Source organism: Eptatretus burgeri, chromosome 7 (assembly GCF_056783735.1).
Source record: "Eptatretus burgeri isolate ZD-2024b chromosome 7, Ebu_testis_v1, whole genome shotgun sequence".
In the NCBI taxonomy this organism is placed as follows: domain Eukaryota; kingdom Metazoa; phylum Chordata; class Myxini; order Myxiniformes; family Myxinidae; genus Eptatretus; species Eptatretus burgeri.
Window position 1 is genome coordinate 18,085,492 of NC_140967.1, and position 18,798 is coordinate 18,104,289.

At 43.8% G+C, this 18,798-nt stretch overlaps 1 protein-coding gene across 7 annotated transcripts in view; it reads left to right on the forward strand.

Moving 5' to 3' along the window:
• LOC147022760 (protein mono-ADP-ribosyltransferase PARP10-like) overlaps window positions 1–18,798 on the forward strand; it is a 110,717-nt gene that overhangs the window by 13,982 nt on the left and 77,937 nt on the right. For 5 of the 7 annotated variants that reach the window (XR_015059900.1, XR_015059899.1, XM_085887554.1 and 2 more), the window contains 3 exons: window positions 9,053–9,198; window positions 14,242–14,386; window positions 17,673–17,948. Coding sequence is in view for 5 of the 7 variants with exons in the window: in XM_085887554.1 (XP_085743680.1) it covers window positions 9,053–9,198; window positions 14,242–14,386; window positions 17,673–17,948 (567 nt within the window). In the remaining 2 variants the exon portion in view is untranslated. Of the gene's footprint in view, window positions 1–3,340; window positions 3,471–9,052; window positions 9,199–14,240; window positions 14,387–17,672; window positions 17,949–18,798 lie in introns of those variants that run through there. The other 2 variants (XM_085887556.1, XM_085887559.1) reach the window with 2 other exon arrangements.

Here is an 18,798-nt window from a genome sequence, read left to right on the forward strand (position 1 = left end):
GGGTCGACTCGCTGCACACGGGTGTTTGTTAGTGGCTGTGGGAGGGGGAAGAAGGAAAAAGCTGAACGGTAGTGCACATAGAAAGAGAGAGGCCAATGTGAGCCAGTGTAGGTTGGAGTCCCATTTGGAACTCTAAACAGTCCTTTCGGAGAGACATAGTGAGAGTGAGATTTGTCCGGATTGAAAGACATGTTCCACGTGTTGGACCAGTTTGTGATTTTACCCAGATCTGCAGTGAGCGAAGAAGCTGCTGTATTTCGGTCTAAGGGATGACAGATGGTACGGCAGAGGGTGGACTCATCAGCAAAGAGATAGAGGATTTTCCAGAGAGTCGGAGAGATCATTGATGAAAACAAGAAAAAGAACAGGGCCCAGAACGCTACCTTAAGGAACTCCAGCCTTGACAGGAAGAGGGGATGAAAGAACTCCATTTAGGGCCCACATGTTGACTGCGACAGGAGAGGAAGTCTGCGAGCCATGAGTGGACTTGGCCTTGGATACCATTGGAAGAGAGTTTGGTGAGTAGGGCAGGGTGCCAGACAGTGTGAAAAGCACGCAATATGTCTTGGGATATGGCTCTGATTTGGACGTGGGGTTCGACCATGAGGTACTTTTTATTTTTTTTTATTTTTATTTTTTGAATTTTCTTTATTTTTTTTCTTCCACCTTTATTTACATTGTAACCCATAACTTTGAAGTAAAATAATTCTTCAAATCCAGAAAATTAATTGAAACTACAAAACTATAATGTCTTGTTTGGATAAGTGTCCACCCTCCTCCCCCCCTACCCCTCCCCCCACTTGTAATAGCAATTGTAAGTGAGCTGAGGTGTAACCAATCACCGTCAAAATCACACACCAAATTAATTGGCCTTCACCTGTGTTAAATTGTAGTGATTCTGATTATTTCAGAATAAGATCAGCTGTTCCTTTAGGTTTCCTCTGCTGGATAGTGCATGTCACAGCAAAGTCTCAACCATGAGCACCAAGGAACTTTCAAAAGACCTCTGGAATAAAGTTGTGGAAAGGCACAGATCAGGGGATGGGTATAAAAAATATTTCAAAGGCCTTGAATATCCCTTGGAGGACAGTCAAGACAATGATTAAGAAGTGGAAAGCGTATGGTACCACCAAGACCGTACCGAGATCAGGCCTTCCCTCCAAACTGGATGACCAAACAAGGAGAAGACTGATCAGAGAGGCCACCAAGAGGTCAATGACAACTTTGGAAGAGTGACATGCTTTTATGGCATCGAGTGGTCACTATGTGCATGCGACAATATCACAAGCACTCGACAAGTCTGGCTTGTCTGGTAGGGTGGTGAGAAGGAAGCCATTACTCAAAAACCCACCTTGAGTCATGTTTGAGGGATGGAAAAAACTACTCCGGAGATTCTGAAACCATGTGGCAAAAAGTTTTTTGTCTGACGAAACCAAGATGGAACTTTTTGGCCTAAATCAAAACGCTATGTTTGGCACAAACCCAACTCAACACACCACATCACCCAAAGAACACCATCCTGTCTGTGAAGCATGGTGGTTGCATCATCATGGTATGGGGATGTTTCTCATCAGCAGGGACTGGGACATTTGTCAGAATTGAAAGGAAAATGGATGGAGCAAAACAGAAAAATCCAAGAGGAGAGGAATAATGGGTGGGAGGAATACTGATTATGTTTAAGGAGTGGGAGATGTGCTGTATTGCGACGTGGGGGTATGCCTCATCATGCAAGAGGAAAATGTGAATGCAAGTCAGTATGTTCGCGCCTTTGGTTCGGCCTGTAAAATAACAGTTGGGCTTTACCCACATTAATGCTCTTTTATGCGTCCACAGTGGACGAGGTAGATGGAAAGAAAGATGAAAGAAAAAGATGTGTAAGAAGAAAGTCCCTCTCCTGCTTTGTAAGTGTAAATGTCTAACTATTGGGGATCGCTCAAATGGAGTGGCCCTACATCGTGGCAATGTTGTGCGATCCCCCTTCCCGCTTAAGGCCCTGTCACACCTTGACGATTTAGCCAGCGTATGCCTGACATATGAAAAATTTGGCTAAAACACTGGCACACGTCGAATACGTAATGGGTAAGTTTGTATACGTTAAGAGCACGCTGGCATACGTCGTAGTACGCCGAGCTGTTAGACAAATTTTCCATGCTTGAAATTTTTTGACGTATGCCAGCGTATGACTCACACGTTCCGCATAACGCTTAATCAGTTGTAGGCATGTTATGTGATCGTTGACACACGTTACTTGTAAGTTACTCATAAGTCGAAACACGTCGAGGTAATGTTTAGCGTACCCAAAACTTATTTCTAACCTATGAGTAACGTGTTGTAGGCACGTTACGCGATCGTTGACACACGTCGACACGCGTTAATTGTACGTTACTCATAAGTCAAACATGTCAAGGTAATGGTTAGCGTCAGTGTTCCAGACTCCTTGGTTTTTTTTTTTTGTTTGTTGTTTTTTCTTCGGTATGACGGTGATGTTGACACTTCGATTTCTAGTGCGGTTATAATATAATATAATTAATAGGATGCCGCTCAACGATTTAAATCAAAACCGCACTAGAAATCGAAGTGTCAACATCACCGTCATACCAAAGAAAAAAAAAAAACCAGGGAGTCTGGAACACTGACGCTAACCATTACCTCGACGTGTTTCGATTTATGAGTCACGTGTGTCAACAATCGCGTAACGTGCCTACAACTTATGGCCAGCGTATGCGGAACGTGTGTCATACGCCGAGAAATTTTCAACATGCTGAAAATTTATCGACGTACTTGGCGTATGACGACGTATGCCAGCGTACTACGACGAACTGTATGCCAGCATGCTCTTAGCGTATACAAAACTTAGCCATAACGTATTCGACGTGTGCCAGCTTGGTTCAGCAAATTTTTCATACGTCGGCATACGCTGGCTAAAATGTCAATGTGTGACACCGGCTTCACACTTCGATGTCTAGTGCGGTTATGATTTGAATCATCGAGCCACAGCCTATTAATAGCCTACGCCACGTGATCGTCGGCGATACGCTGCCGCGCTATGCATAAGTCCGACTATCGTTGGGCTTAGGTTGTGAACGCCGACAACACGCTCAGCATTCGTTGGTATAAGTTATCTATATGTGATTGAAACGTTCTGTGTCCGTTACTAATATGTTATGCATACGTCCAACACGTTATTATATGCCCAAAACTTTAAGAAGCCTCAATAGTTCAGCGTATGCCAGCGTTTTACATACATTTGGAGACCTTGCCATACGCTGGCTAAAACGTCAAGGTGTGACAGCCCCTTTAGTTAGGGGATTCATGGCGCCTTTCACTCCATGTCCACCAGCTCGCTGACTGCCTGCTTGTTGATCCCTTCTGGCTGCGCGTTCCTTCAGCGGCAGCACAGACGGCCCCGACTACGAAGGCGAGCAGCAGCAGTAACCAGCGAGTCGGACGAACAGGATGGACTCGTGCAGGTGAGCAGGCTGACTGGAAGAGCGACTGACCCAAAAGATAGTGAACTGACTCTGCTCTGCCCTTTTTAGGGCAGAGCAGAGTCCGCAGGCAAAATACCACTCTATTCGACCATAGCGGCCGTAGTCAGGCCTTTGAGTCAGTTTCCGGCTCTGTATCTCGCTGACTTTGGCACAGATCAGAGCTTTGAGCTTTTCATGGGGCAGTGGTCTTTGAACGCATGCTCCAGCCCTGAATGTGCGCTGCCCTTCATTCTAACATAGGATTCAAGTGAAATCCCTGTGCCACCCGTGGGTCTCTCCACAAGCCGCAGCGCATGTCGGCGCCTCGCGCTATGCCCTGGAACAGCTCGATCTGAGTCTCCTCTGGGTTCCTTGAGGTTTTGGTCAGGATTTGACGACCATGGGGCAGTTACAGCGGTCATAGAGCAGGGTGCTCTTGTCTTTACATTCTTTGTGAGAGTTGGTGGAAATGCGGCGCCTGCAACGAGTGGTGATTGCCACGTGGCATCCATGATGAGGGCCAAGTGCCACGTGGCGCTCATAGTGAGATGGTGAATCCAATTCAGGATTTAGCACGGGTTGTTGTGGGGGTATTTTTCTCAGTTGTAGGAAGCGGTTGTGGAGAACTTTGTGAGGTTTGGTGAGGGGAGTGAAATCTGAGGTGAGGTAGCGGTTGGGAATTGGCGCACACATTTCCACAGGGAATGGGCACACTAACTCCAACATGTACACGGAAATGAACGGGGTGAAGGAGAATGTGGAAGGTGTTTCGACCGTGATGAAGACGGGTAAGGATGAAGTGACAAACAAAATAACAGCGGTTAAACAAGAATTAGGGAGACCTGGACAGGGGATGAAGGAACCCTCGGCTCACTTCCTTCATTCCTCCTACCTTCCCTCCGCACCGCCATTTTGAGCACGTCAGCCATTTCCCACACGCGTTTAATCTCCTCGAAAAGAAAAGAATTCTTTTTTTCGTTTTTCCAAGCGTTCTTTTCTCCCGACACAAATTATCATGATCAACAATTTTATGTCCCCTGTGAAATGTTGCTCAGAGTTCTCATCCTTCACTCCCAAGGGAGTTGGGAGTTCATATCCCACTCTTGACACCAAATATTAGGCATCTCCTGGCGGTTAAGGTTAATCCCCCCGACCCAAATGTGATGGACAACGGTTAACACCGAACAGCCCGGATCGCCGAGCGGTTTTCCTTCGGAGGCAGACACGTGATCCTCAGAGATTATAGCGTGCATGGGAGGGGCAGAGCGGCACTGGCGGAGCAACGGAAGCACAATACAAACAATGGGTTTATACTCTAACCCCAAAACAAATACACGGACACAGCAACTTAAAATAAACTGGGGTTGAATGAAAATAGAAGAAATATTTGCAAAAGTAATTCAAAATGTAATAATAATACGTGAAATAAATTTAGCCTAAAGTCGAGGCGCCTCTACACACGGACTTAAATACAGACAAGGGGAAAACGGAATAAAAGAAGAGCCTCCCTTTATTCTGGCTCTTAGCTTGGTCCAGAGGTGGTCTTCACTGAACTTTGGGATAAAGGTGTTTCTTCTCACGTGGGAAGACATGCCCAAAAATTGTGCCGAGTCGCTCTCTGAGCGGGAAACGTATGAGAGGTAATTTGTGAGGTGATATTCAACGCCAGGGCTCACCAACCACCGTGCGGCTTCTTCGTCGATCACACTTGCCGATGCTTTGCAGAATGGCACTTTCTATTTTGTTGAGAGACAGGAGGCATTGAGGTCTGTCTCTCATTACCAGCCAAGAGTCAATGGCCAGCGTCTTGCTCCAGCATGCAAGCCAATTCGCATCAGCACAAATACGAGAATCGTGCAGTCTTCTTCATGCGCCAAAGGAAAGCCAGTCAGAATGCCCTGTTTTACATGCCATCTCCTAGGTCTGTCATCTCTCAACCGCGTGCGTCCCTCACACCCAACTTCAAACCAACCAAAACGTCTTCCTTCTAACATCACGCCCCTCAAACATCCACCTCTGGGCGTGGCTTGATGGCATGAAAACAAGGAAGGCGGGGCTTCTCGTATGCTTGGACATGCAGCTGTCTTGTTATTGTTATAATAACGCACTTCTTTCATGGCTGGCTTGTAAATGCAAAAATGTAGGAAAGGTCACAGGGGGCAATTACTTTCTGGGGAAAATTTGTCTTAATCCCTATCTCACCCTAACCCTAACAGCACCACCCCCTGTGTGATGACAAGTCACACTTAAGCTCACAGTTTCCCTACTTTACGTCGAGATGTCTCCCACACGTCCACGGATCAAGCAACTCCATACAATCTTAACCTTCCAATGAAATTCCTCCATCTACCCCCACAACCATAACTATATATATATATATATATATATATATATATTGTTACGGATTTTAGAATCCGGTCTGATGAATGCATCCACACATCCAGGTCCTCAGACAGTTATTTCCTTAAATGCATGTTCAGATTAGCCCCATCCCCATGTCTCATGGGATATTAAATGTGATGCGTTGAGAAGGGTAAAGGACAGATCCCCTCTCTTATGGGAAGCTTTTTTCTTTACGAAAGACACGTTCACACACATTTCTTTCACGAGATCTGAAGCCTGCCCTCATTTTCCTCAGCAACATTTTTTCATGAGCTCTGAAGCCCACCCTCATTTTTTCCTCAGCGGAAATCTTTCGTGAGCTCCGACGCCCACATTTTTTGAGAGCGCACGGGTCGTCATGGTAACCGTGCCCCAGTGGGGCGGGGTGAGCTTGGGGCGGACGGCACCCCACGGAGACGGCCCGGGGATATAAAAAACAAGCGAGAGGTACGTTCCGAGGAGAAAAAGTCCGAGGAGAAAAATTGAGGGGAGAAAGGAGGGGAAAAAAGCTTTCTGAAGAGAAATGCGTGTCGAGAGGAAAAGCGAAAGGAGAGAGGAAAAAGCAAAGGGCGAGAGAAGCAACCAAGAAGCGGGTGTCTGACCAGTGCCGATGAGACAATTCGTCCTTCCCAGTGCTTCGGCAAGCGAGCGTGTAGTGTGGGTGTGAGCAGCGCCACCAACAAGTGAGGCACGGGTCGAGAAGCGAGTGTCTGACCAGTGCGGACGAGACAATTCGTCCTTCCCAGTGCTTCGGCAAGCGAGCGTGTAGTGTGGGTGTGAGCAGCGCCACCAACAAGTGAGACACGGGTCGATCACCAACAACACCAGGGTCTAAACTCGCGACGGACGATCTCGGTGCCCTCCAGACTTCGACTGGCATTCAAGGCTGCCCCGCGAGATGGTGCACGTCAAAGCTGGGTGCTGGCGATGGACGTGACACGTACGCACGCATTTTCAGGACGTTTTCGCTTCACGAACAACTTTCTGGTGAGCGAGACAATTTCCCCCCTCCCCTCCCCCTGAATGAACTGCTGGTTACCCTTGTCTGCGTTTAGCTGTAAGTCAACCCCTGATAAGCATCTGCTCTTTGTCTCTTTTCTGGCATTTTGATTAATTTTGCTTTGAAATTCATTCTTTATTTACCTCAGCAAATAAAAGGTTATTTTTATTTATTTATTTTATTATTAATAAATTATTTGTCAATTTCCAACCTGTCTGTGTTTGTCCTTTCCTTCTATTGGTCTAGCATTGTCCGAACCTAGATCGACTGGGAGGTAATTACACAGATTTGACCAAAAATCATCGGCACGCACCGGCGGTTAGAACGCTTGGCCGCCCTAATTAAAATGTAATCAGATAATATTGGTGCTTTGCCGAGGGCGTGCTCCCTGCTCAGGTAACCACGTGAACTCTAGTTAAATGAAATAATTAGATGGTGGACACTGGAACTCGTGGTTGACCGGGTGACGTTCGTGGTTCTAAAACAACCCACCGTACCATAACGTTAATTGTGAGCGGTGGCCCCAGGACCGGCTCTACCGAGGACAACAGCGGATTAATCTCCCTGAGTGACAAGCTGGTGTCTCGGTACTCGTGGCCGCAACAATATGTGTGTCTGTGTGTCTGTGTGTGCACGTGCTGAATTATACCTCATTTAAGAGTTCTTTGATCTGGATAGTGCATGCACAGTTTTAAAAATATTGATATTCATGAAATTTTGAGTTGTCTACGTTTTTGTTGCACACACCGATGGTGTTTTGGTTCAGGATCGTTGGTTCGCACACCTACCAGAAGTAAAAAAAAGATTATAACCATAAACGATGTGGTCGATTATGTTACCATATAATAACCTTTCTGTCAATTTGTTTTGCCGAGAAACCTGAGCAGTCTTCACAGTTAGTGACAGTTATGTGAACTTAGAGGTGTGAGGAGAGGTGGGTTGAAAAATTGAAGAGGAAAGGGGGAGGGGGGTGGAGGACAGAGGTTTGGAGGGGGTTGGGGGTTGAGAAGCGACAAAGTTGGAAAAGGGGAATTGAAGTGTGTGGGGTTGGGATGGGGGGGGGGTTGAGGACTTAAATAAGAAAGGGGGAGCCATAGGAATGGTGGGAGGGGAGATGGTTGAGGCTTTAAAGAACAAAGGGGGAGCTGCAGACCAGGGGGAGTTGAAGTGAGGGGGGTGAGGTGTGGGAGCAGAGAAGGGACAGAGTTGGGAATGTTACCTTGATGCACGGTCACCAGACCTTGTTTTCTCCTTCCTCGGAGGGGGTGGGGGGGTGGGGTGGGGCAGGGGAGAGGTGTGGATGGAATTTACTGGTTTGCGGAGCTGTGAATGTTGGACAAATTGGACACAAAAGTTGGAGTTGGACACAAAAGCACATATGGACAGATTACAAAGGGAAACTATTTCAAACAATTAATAGGAGTGGAATGGTGGGAGGCCTGCAGACACATTACAGAAGGCAGGGGCCATGTTTATTCTGCTTTTCAACACACTTTGACATGTATCATTCTACACAGAAACCACACACTTATAATAGACATTTATCTTGCTCCTTTTACCCACTATAGCCGTTGCTGCAACAATATTTGTTGTCATTTTAGGGGTCATAGACTATTATTATTATTGACCCTGGTGTTGGCGCAGTGGTTAGGGCAGCGGCTTGGGATCCAAGAGGTCCTGAGTTCAAGCCCCGTTGAGCCACTGAATTAATACACCAGGGGGTTGACTCAGCCTGTCATCCTTCCGAGGTCGGCGAAATGAGTACCAGTATACTGGGCCGGTGTATACCCCGGTTAAAATAGGTGTACCATATCCCTGTGTCGTAAGAGGCGACCAGGGTTGCGTCAGGAAGGGCATCCGGCGTAAAACATGTGCCAAATCACTATGCGGATCATAATGGATGATCCGCTGTGGCGACCCCTAACGGGAGCAGCCGAAAGAAGAAGAAGACAATTATTATTATTATTATTATTATTATTATTATTATTATTATTATTATTATTTTGCTTTACTTTTCATCCCATTAACCTGTCTGGCTAGTGCAAGATGTGAATTGCAACTGAATTTTTGTAGATTGCATTTTAAGTTGGACATTAGAATGCTAATTATTTGAAAAGCACTTATTTATTATTTATTTGGCTTTTCTGCCAAAATACATTAATTCGGGATGGCTTTTATTTGTATTCTCATCTGCGTGCAGTTGCCGAGCGTGTGGTGCATCGCACTCAGCATGAACTTAAGGGTGCAACTCTGACTGTGAGAATGACTGGAAATTCTCAGGGCCTTGAACCTTCAGATAAATCTACGGAGGAGAATCATGGTGGTGATGGCATGTGTGGCATTGTGGTGAGCTCTTCTTCAAGCTCTCTGAAAATAACCACCGGAGAACTGCTTTTCTTGATTTGCTCATGTGCAGGGAATTGATAAACACGATGATCACCATTTGATTCCATCCACTCCCCCGACCCCTTCCCCCTTCCTCCACCCTTCCCACACCCTTCCCACACACACGCAGTATTTATATTCTACCTTCAAAGGGGGCTCTTTACTTGTATAGGGTGACATTGAACATTATGCGTATGTTTTGTTCGCCCATCCCCTCTGCAGCGGGAGACTGGGTTTTGTAATTGTGTTCTTGCTTTTGTCATCATATTTTGAATAAACCTTTATGATGAGAATATGGAGAAGATATTAATAATTGGGTCAAAATGTCAAAGGGCAAAGTCACAGTGAGTAAAAACCTGTCCGTCCCTTATCAGCCCGTCCGCCACGTGTGATACGGCCCGGTTTTGTAAACGCTTAACTGTATTTCGTTTTTTCTGATTTGAGCTTCAGTGTGTTTGCCCAGGCCATAACGTTTTTACCATTTGAGCTTTTGTAATCAAATTTTCAACAAACCTTTATTACGAGAATATTTAGAATGGATCAAAGTCAGAGAGCTCTTGAATCCTAACAGTTAGTAACAACCAGACGACCAATGAACCCGTTGGGTTCCCGTTGTGACAGCGGTTGATTAAAAAATTTCAAAAGAAAAGATGGCTCCAGCAAACTATACCACTGAGGTTGTTTGCATTGATCAAATACTCCCGAAGAATACTTGACTGAATCGGGAATTTATTTTTAAATAATTTTTTCGTTGCCCGATTTGAACGAAACTTGATATTGCACACCACAGGAGAATGATGAGTAAGGTAGGCTGAAAATTTTTGCGCTATTGAATACCGTTCTGGCTGTATTTTAGGAACATACATACATACATACATACATTACATTACATTACATACATGTATACAAGATGAGAGTTTTAGTAATATATAGATTATGTGGACTTGCAGTGGGAGGGAGAAGTGAGGTTGAGAACTTGAAGAGTAAAAGGGGTGGAGGGTTCGGGTCTGTTGAAAAATTGGTCTTAATCTTTAATTTATCGATTGGCTCAAAGAAATCTGCCTTCTTCCCCAACCTTTTCTTGATGAACTATGCTCATGAGATGACATCATGAAGTCAAGACTTGAATTTGGCAAGTTCATCGTACTTTGTCAGAATATTACTTTATATATTACATGTATTGCACTTACCGAAGTGTGATATTACAGAATATTACACTTCGGACAATGAAGTAACTTGCCAAGTTTGGGTTCATTTGAGCGAGGTAACGACTGAGATTGCAACATCAAAGTGCACAAATTTCACGAATATCAAGAAATGGTGGAATGCTGAAAAAGTGACATTTTGACATTGGTCCCAAGAGGGCATGAGAAAACATAAACCAAAGGAGGTTTTTTTTCAATGTTAACATTTTTTCCCTTTTTTTTGTTCCATCTAATAGGACATCAATGAACATACTTGTGCACATTAGGTTGGATTGTTGGGGGTGGTGGTGGGGTGAGGGGTGTATGGTTTGTCCCCTTGGCCCATGGACTACATTGTCTCACATCTCAAGAAGTATTTTTCAAGGGCTTACAATTTAAACTGCAGCAATAAGGTTTATATCTCACCTACTCTGGAAAGCCTTCTTTATCTCTTTGCTGATTCCTCCACGATCTGCTGTGACATCTCTCCTTGTGACAGACAGGCAGCAGCCCATTCCCTTTCCTCAGACCTTGACAAAATCACAAACTGGTCAAACACTTGGAACTTGTATTTCAATCCTCAGAAATCTCTCTATCTCTATCTCTATCTCTCTCTCTATATCTCTCTCTATATCTCTCTCTATATCTCTCTCTATATCTCCCTCTACATCTCCCTCTACATCTCCCTCTATATCTCCCTCTATATCTCCCTCTATATCTCCCTCTATATCTCCCTCTATATCTCCCTCTATATCTCCCTCTATATCTCCCTCTATATCTCCCTCTATATCTCCCTCTATATCTCCCTCTATATCTCCCTCTATATCTCCCTCTATATCTCCCTCTATATCTCCCTCTATATCTCCCTCTATATCTCCCTCTATATGTCCCTCTATATCTATCTCTATATCTCTCTCTATATCTCTCTCTATATCTCTCTCTATATCTCTCTCTATATCTCTCTCTATATATATCTCTCTCTATATATATCTCTCTCTATATATATCTCTCTATATATATATCTCTCTCTATATATATCTCTCTCTATATATATCTCTCTCTATATATATCTCTCTCTATATATATCTCTCTCTATATATATCTCTCTCTATATATATCTCTCTCTATATATATCTCTCTCTATATATATCTCTCTCTATATATATCTCTCTCTATATATATCTCTCTCTATATATATCTCTCTCTATATATATATCTCTCTCTATATATATATCTCTCTATATATATCTCTCTCTATATATCTCTCTCTCTATATCTCTCTCTATATATCTCTCTCTCTATATCTCTCTCTCTATATCTCTCTCTCTATATCTCTCTCTCTATATCTCTCTCTCTATATCTATCTCTCTCTATATATCTCTCTGTATATATCTCTCTCTATATATCTCTCTCTATATATCTCTCTCTCTCTATATCTCTCTCTCTATATCTCTCTCTCTATATCTCTCTCTATATATATATATCTCTCTCTATATATATATCTCTCTCTATATATATATCTCTCTATATATATATATATATATATATATATATATATATATATATATATATATATATATATATATATATATATATATATCTCTCTCTCTCTCTCTCTCTCTCTCTCTCTCTCTCTCTCTCTCTCTCTCTCTCTCTCTCTCTCTCTCTCTCTCTCTCTCTCTCTCTCTCTCTCTCTCTCTCTCTCTCTCTCTCTCTCTCTCTCTCTCTCTCTCTCTCTCTCTCTCTCTCTCTCTCTCTCTCTCTCTCTCTCTCTCTCTCTCTCTCTCTCTCTCTCTCTCTCTCTCTCTCTCTCTCTCTCTCTCTCTCTCTCTCTCTCTCTCTCTCTCTCTCTCTCCGAAAGGACTGTTATGCAAACCCTCCCATCTACTTTCTCATATCTACGAAAACCCTTCACCAAACCATCTCACGGTTTCGTTACTCAAACTCTTGGGTCTCACTCTCAGCCATGATCTCTATTGGGCAAGCCACATTTCGAAGTTGGCCCCCAAAGCCAGATGCTTGCTGGGCATCCTTCGTCGTGCAAAGTCCTTCCTCAGCACACCTGAGCTCCAATCCACCGACCTACCTCTTCCATATCATTCCTCACCTTATCCAAAGCTCTCCTTGCTGCTTCCTTCTTCTGCCCATACAGGTGCAGCAATGCTGCACCCGGCTGCCTCCCTTGATCCTTGATCTTCTTTATCCTCTTCCAAACCACCTCATTTTCACCAACTGCCTTTGCTACTTCCTCCGTCCACCATACTTGATTTGTATCCCTCGACGATGCACCCTTTCCTGACGTCCTTCCACAGAAAACTTTTGCAATTCCCCTAAAGGCCTCTCCCTACTTCTTACACTCCTCCAAGCCTTCTGCTTCTTCGCGAAGTTGCTCATATCTAGCCCTCAACCTCTCCTTGTACTCAACGACAACGTTTCCCCAACACTTGCCCCACTTAATAATCTTCTCCAACTCTTAACCTCCCTCCTTTTCTCCATCCATACCACAAACACCACAGGCTTGTGCTGAGTGGTAACATGTTCTCTTGCCACTGACTTACAATCCTTAACCCTCCACAACTGTCACTTCTTTACCACCACCAAATCCACTTTTGATCTACAATGTCCACTCCTTGGCATAATCTTGTGTCTTTCCCGCTTTTGAAAGAACGAACCAACGATCACCTTCCCATTCCTCGCCACCAGCTCCACCAGCTCTTGACCCTTTCTATTCCTTGTCCCCCAATCAAATTTACCAAAACCTTATTCTTCCCTCGGCTCAGCTATTCCCACATGCGCGTTAAAGTCCCTGGCAATGCACAGCATCACATCCAGCTCAACCAATCCCATCATCCTCTCCAGTGCATCCCTGAATTCCTGCTTGGCCACCCCAGTCCTTCCCGTTTGTGGCCGATATGCTGACACAACACAAACCATTTTCCTCTGTACCACCAACCATGCCATAATTGTCCATCCCTCAAATCTTTCCACTCTGACCACCTGCTTGCTGATCTCTTCCTATACTATTATTCCCACGCCATTACTCCTTCCATCCCCACCCGTGTGCAACAGCTTGTATCCTCTTACAAACCTCATCGCCTTGTCTCCTTTCCATTTGGTCTTCTGCACACAACATTTCCAATCTCCACTGCATCATCTCCACTGCATCATCTCCACAACATCAACTCCTCTCCCCCCACACCCTCCCCCAACCCCTCTCCATTAATCCACATTCAAACTATCGAGTTGAACCTCACTTCTGAATCACTGCCCACCTGGCAGAGCTACTATAATCTTGATCAGTCTGGGACGCTCTGTTTATAAATCAGCATTGCTGCCCTGGCTTACCTGCTGGACTCTCAAGCCTGTTATCTTGTGTATCTGCATGTGCACATACCACTTTCTCCCTCTCACTCTCTCTCTCTCTCTCTGCTCGTTCAAAACCTCCCCCCTCCCCCCCGCCCCGCCCCTCCTTGGCTATCCCTCCACACTTGACTTCAAACACCTATACTGAGGTACTCATCCCTACCCCCACCCCACTCACTCCCTCTTCTCTTCCTCCTCCCAATCCAAACATCATGGGATTAATACATTTACATAGCTTCATTGTTTCTCTTTCTCCATGTCCTTACCTTTTGGGTGGTGTGCTGACCAAATTCTGAATTTGAGTATTAAGGTTGGTGTTTTTAAGAAAAAAAAATTTTTAGGACCCTTTTAAAGTGGTCTGCATAGATTTCAGTCACCTCAATGAGGAGCCATGCATCGTAAGCAAATGATATTTATTTTTGATTTTTATCCCGTCACTATGAATGTTGTTAAACAGGTTGAAGGCGTGACAGCTACTTCGATAAATGAAGAGGTGCTCATGGTTTATTTTGAAAACCAACGACGATCAGGGGGAGGCCCAGTGAGTAGCGTGTTGCTGGGCTGCCATGCAACAGCCCTGGTGATATTTGAACAGGTAGAAGGTAAGATTTGTTTGGGATTTGTGGGGTTCCTCATGCAGTTTGGAAAATGTCCAGGAAAAGTGTTTTATTTGCAATAGCTTGATTGCAAAGTTAAGTGGACATGGTTCTTTATTATCCCTTTGCTTTTTTGAAATAAAAACGGGGAGGGTGGGGGGGGATATTGTAATAGGGACCTTCTGTCTGTCCATTAGCCCCACCCCCTGGGGCAGGTGAAAAGGTCAAATACCAAAATATGCAATAATAGGCTCCATCCATTGGTAAAGGCCCGGTCACACCTTGACGTTTTAGCCAGCGATGGCAACGTATTAAAATGTCTGTAAAACGCTGGCGGACGTTGAACTTTTGATGTTTTTTTTTAAGATTCGGACGTATTCATAACGAGTTGGTCGTATGCATAACATATTAGTAATGGACACAGAACGTTTCGTTGTGTTATAGATAACTTATACCAACGAATGCTGAACCTGTTGTTGGCCTACACAACCTATGCCCAACGATAGTCTAACTTCGGCATAGCGCGTTGCACACATCGCCGACGATGTCGTGACGTAGCCTATTAAAAGGCTGACGCACAACGATTCAAATCATAACTGCCGTAGAAATGGAAGTGACAATATCGCGGTCACACCTTGGCGATCTTGCCAGCGTATGCAGACCTAAGAAAAATGTGTCTAAAATGTTGGGGGCACGTCAAATACGGTATGAGTAAGTTTGGTATACGTGAGTAGAACGCTAAAGTACGCTATCATACGTCGTAGTAAGTAGAGTACGTCAAGAAATTTTAAACATGTTCAAAATTTTACGACGTACTCGGCGTATGACACACGTTCCGCATGCGATGGGGATAAGTTTTACACACGATATTTGGTCGCGTACACACGTCCACAAACGCTACTTATAAGCTACTCATAAGTCGAAACGCGTCACGGTAATGTCTTTTTTACGCGAAACTTATTTCTAACTTATGTTTGACATGCTTTGAACCAATTCTTTACGTAGTCCCAACACACATCGACGTATGTAGACGTATTCCAATGACGTCTTCCGGTCGACAAAAATAAATAAATTAACGTGTTTCTAGCTTACAACTGCCATATAAAGACGTGTTCCCAGTGGTTTTGGGGATTGTTATATAAAAATGCTGCTCATAAAAGGGGAACCCAACAGTGTTTTCGAGTTCCTTTTTGAGTCGATGTCCATGTCAGCAGTAACAGTATCAGTATTAGTATTAGTATTAGTTTGTTCATGTTGGCAGTAGTAGGTGAGTGTGAGGGGGAGGGTGTGGGTTATGATGGATCCTCCTTGCGTCCGCGTGTCCACGGGTAGGTTCATAGGCTGCCACTCAACGATTTAAATGGCTGCATCTCTACGATTGAAAGTCGACGCTTGCGCTCAACAATTGGATTTTTTTTACACTCAACGACTTTTAAACGGTACCACTCAGCTAGTTTCATTGTTTACAATGAACGATTTAAATTGCTGTCACTCGCCTTTGTTTTTTGACGCTGAGGTTTGGAAATTTGAAGCGTTTCTTCTGAACGTGTTAAAACGCTCAAACTCGACTATTTTAAATAGACGCTGCCGATGGACAATTGGAATCATACCCAAGCTAGACATCGAAGTGTGAACATCCTCGTCATGCCGAAGAAAAGTTTGAAGAATGCTGCAAATAAGTGTCCTGGCCGTGGCCGTGGACGCTGACGCAAGGACGATCCATTATACCGACGTCTTTCAGCCTTTGAGTAACTTAAAAGTAACGTCTGTCGATGTGTGGCAACGATCGCGTAACGTGCCAACAACACGTTAATCATAGGTTAGAAATAAGTTTTGGGTACGCTAAACATTACCTCGGCGTGTCTCAACTTATGATTAACTTACAAGTAGCATGTGTTGACGTCTGTCAACGATTGCAGACCGTGCATACAACTTGTGGCCAGCGTCGCGGAACGTGTGAGTCATACGCCGGCATACGTCGTGAAATTTCAAGCATGAAAAAATTTGAGGACAACCAAAAAGTACAACGTTTAAAGCCAACGTACAACGACGTATGGCAGTGTTTTTCAGTGTGCTCTCAATGTTATCAAAACTTACCCATAACGTATTCAACGTGTGCCAGCGTTTTAGAAAAAAAATTCAAAAATCGGCATACGTTGGCTAAAACGTCAAGGTGTGACCGGGCATTAACATACTCTGTGCAGAGCTTTGGTGCTGTCTAAGCAGTCTTCTTGGCTATTGGGCACAATCGTGGATGGGTCGCTACACCGACACAGGCGACAAGCATGCTGGCACTTTTTGCCGACCTCGGAAGGATGACAGGCAGAGTCAACTCCACCTGGTATTAATTCAACAGCAGAGGGGGGTTTGAACTCAGGATCCTAGGATCCCATGCCCACCACCCTAACCATTAAGCCAACACCAGGCATAATAATGAGCCCATTTATACTCAAAATTGATATTGGGTCGATCATGGTGTCACATTTTGCCATTTTAAACTTTGCTTTCGGTGGGAATTTGCAATAGCATGCCAATGACTTCACTCTTGTTTAACTTCCCATTTTGGTCAAACAAATAACCAATGGGCAAGCATACACAATTAGAAAGTGCATTTTCATTTGTCGATATCATGGTTCTGCATTGGGTGTCCTGTTGCCAACTTCTTGTTTTTATTGGCCACGTCTTAACCAAAATATATCGAGCGCACAGACATTCGTTTGGGTGGAATTTAATGTAGTCGTTTCACTTTGTTTCATGCAACATGACCCAAAGGCCAACTTTGGCATCCATGCCAGCCAGTGTGTAGCTGAACAAACCGATCACACCACCATGGACTGCCATGAGCATCTAACCCAGAGCTGTGAAGTAAAGAAAAAAAGGCTTTTACCCACTTCTTTGATTTAAGGGGAGAGCACAATATTATTCGAAGGAGAAAAGGGAGCCAGTTAGGGTTTGGACACACCAAAAGATTCCCCAAAAATATCTTGTAAACAGGGAAATCAGACATTTCATATTGGCCTGTCAATTAAGGTAATGCATCAGGCTGTGCAAATTTACAGTCACATTCAACAATGTTACAATGTTATGATGAATAAAGATGGGAAAAATGCTCAACAATGCAGTAAGTGCACATGAAGCATCACAAGAGCAAGCAATTTGATTGTTGGTGATAAAGTAATGTTTTATCTTTCTCATTTTGCCATTTTTATAAAAAAGATTTCAAACCTTGCAGAAAATTTTAAATTGTGCCTGAGATTATCTGGATTTTGACGACCTCTTCCCTCGTCTCCAGATGCGTCCAGGGTGCTCAAGCAGCCGCACCATTTCAGTGGCATGGCCCTGACAGTTCGAGCTTCTCCTGTTTTTGATCACCGAGTGTTGTACCTCCAAGGGGTCCCGGAACCCAGCAATCTTCTCAACGAACCGAGCACAACTGCAACACTATTGAAGGATCATGTGATGGCACTGTTGGGCATGAGCGACAAGCATGTAGTGGTGTTCACCGTCAGCTGTCGGGATGGCAGGAGAAACCTTCTTGTTGTTTTCACCAAGTCATTGTCCTACCAAGGTGCGGTTTATTGTTTAGTAACTTTCCCAACATCTCTCGCCATAATACAGATTCACAATTTAATGGAGCCCATTTTACATGCATCAGTTCCGGCCTTCCGTCTTTACTAACAATTATGTGACCATTGTCAAAGATGAATACGGTGGATGACTCGAATTTTATCTTGTATGTGTACTGCCAACAATCGGCCAAATCAAAGAAATAATGTGAACATTAACACCCTGTTGCTATAAATTCGTACTGAGTCGCATCTCTTTTATCATAAAATCCACCATTTTAAATGATTTGCACTTTGCCTTTACTGCATAGAAGTAAAGAATGCCAAAACCCAAGCAAAAATGCTACAGTTAGAACTATAGTATATGAGAGTTGTATTCTCATATACTATAGTAGTCTGCAGAGAATTACTACAGCAAAGGAATGTTATTTTTGCCTTGGAATGATCTTCTGGAATGTTCAAATTCTCACAGTATATGAGTACATCAATCAAGAGGGACATTGCTCCTCATCGTATTGACAAGTTTGGTGGGGCATTATAAACAAGGACAAATGTGTCCAAGAGCAGCATCCTAAAGGTTTTGTCGGCTAAAAAAAAACAACAACAACAACTTCCGATATTTCGTCACTTGCCTTGATTAAGCCAATAGCGAGACCAGTCATAGTGTATTTACGAAATATAGTGTATTTACGAAATAAATAATGTATTTACGAATTTACAATACATTAAATGGAATAATCTTTAAATAGTAACGTGACCTTTTCAAAACTATAAAGCAAATGTCCGAATATATTTAAAAGTTCATGATAGACGCTCTCAAAAGGCACCCTCAATGCGAGGATGTGTACAAGT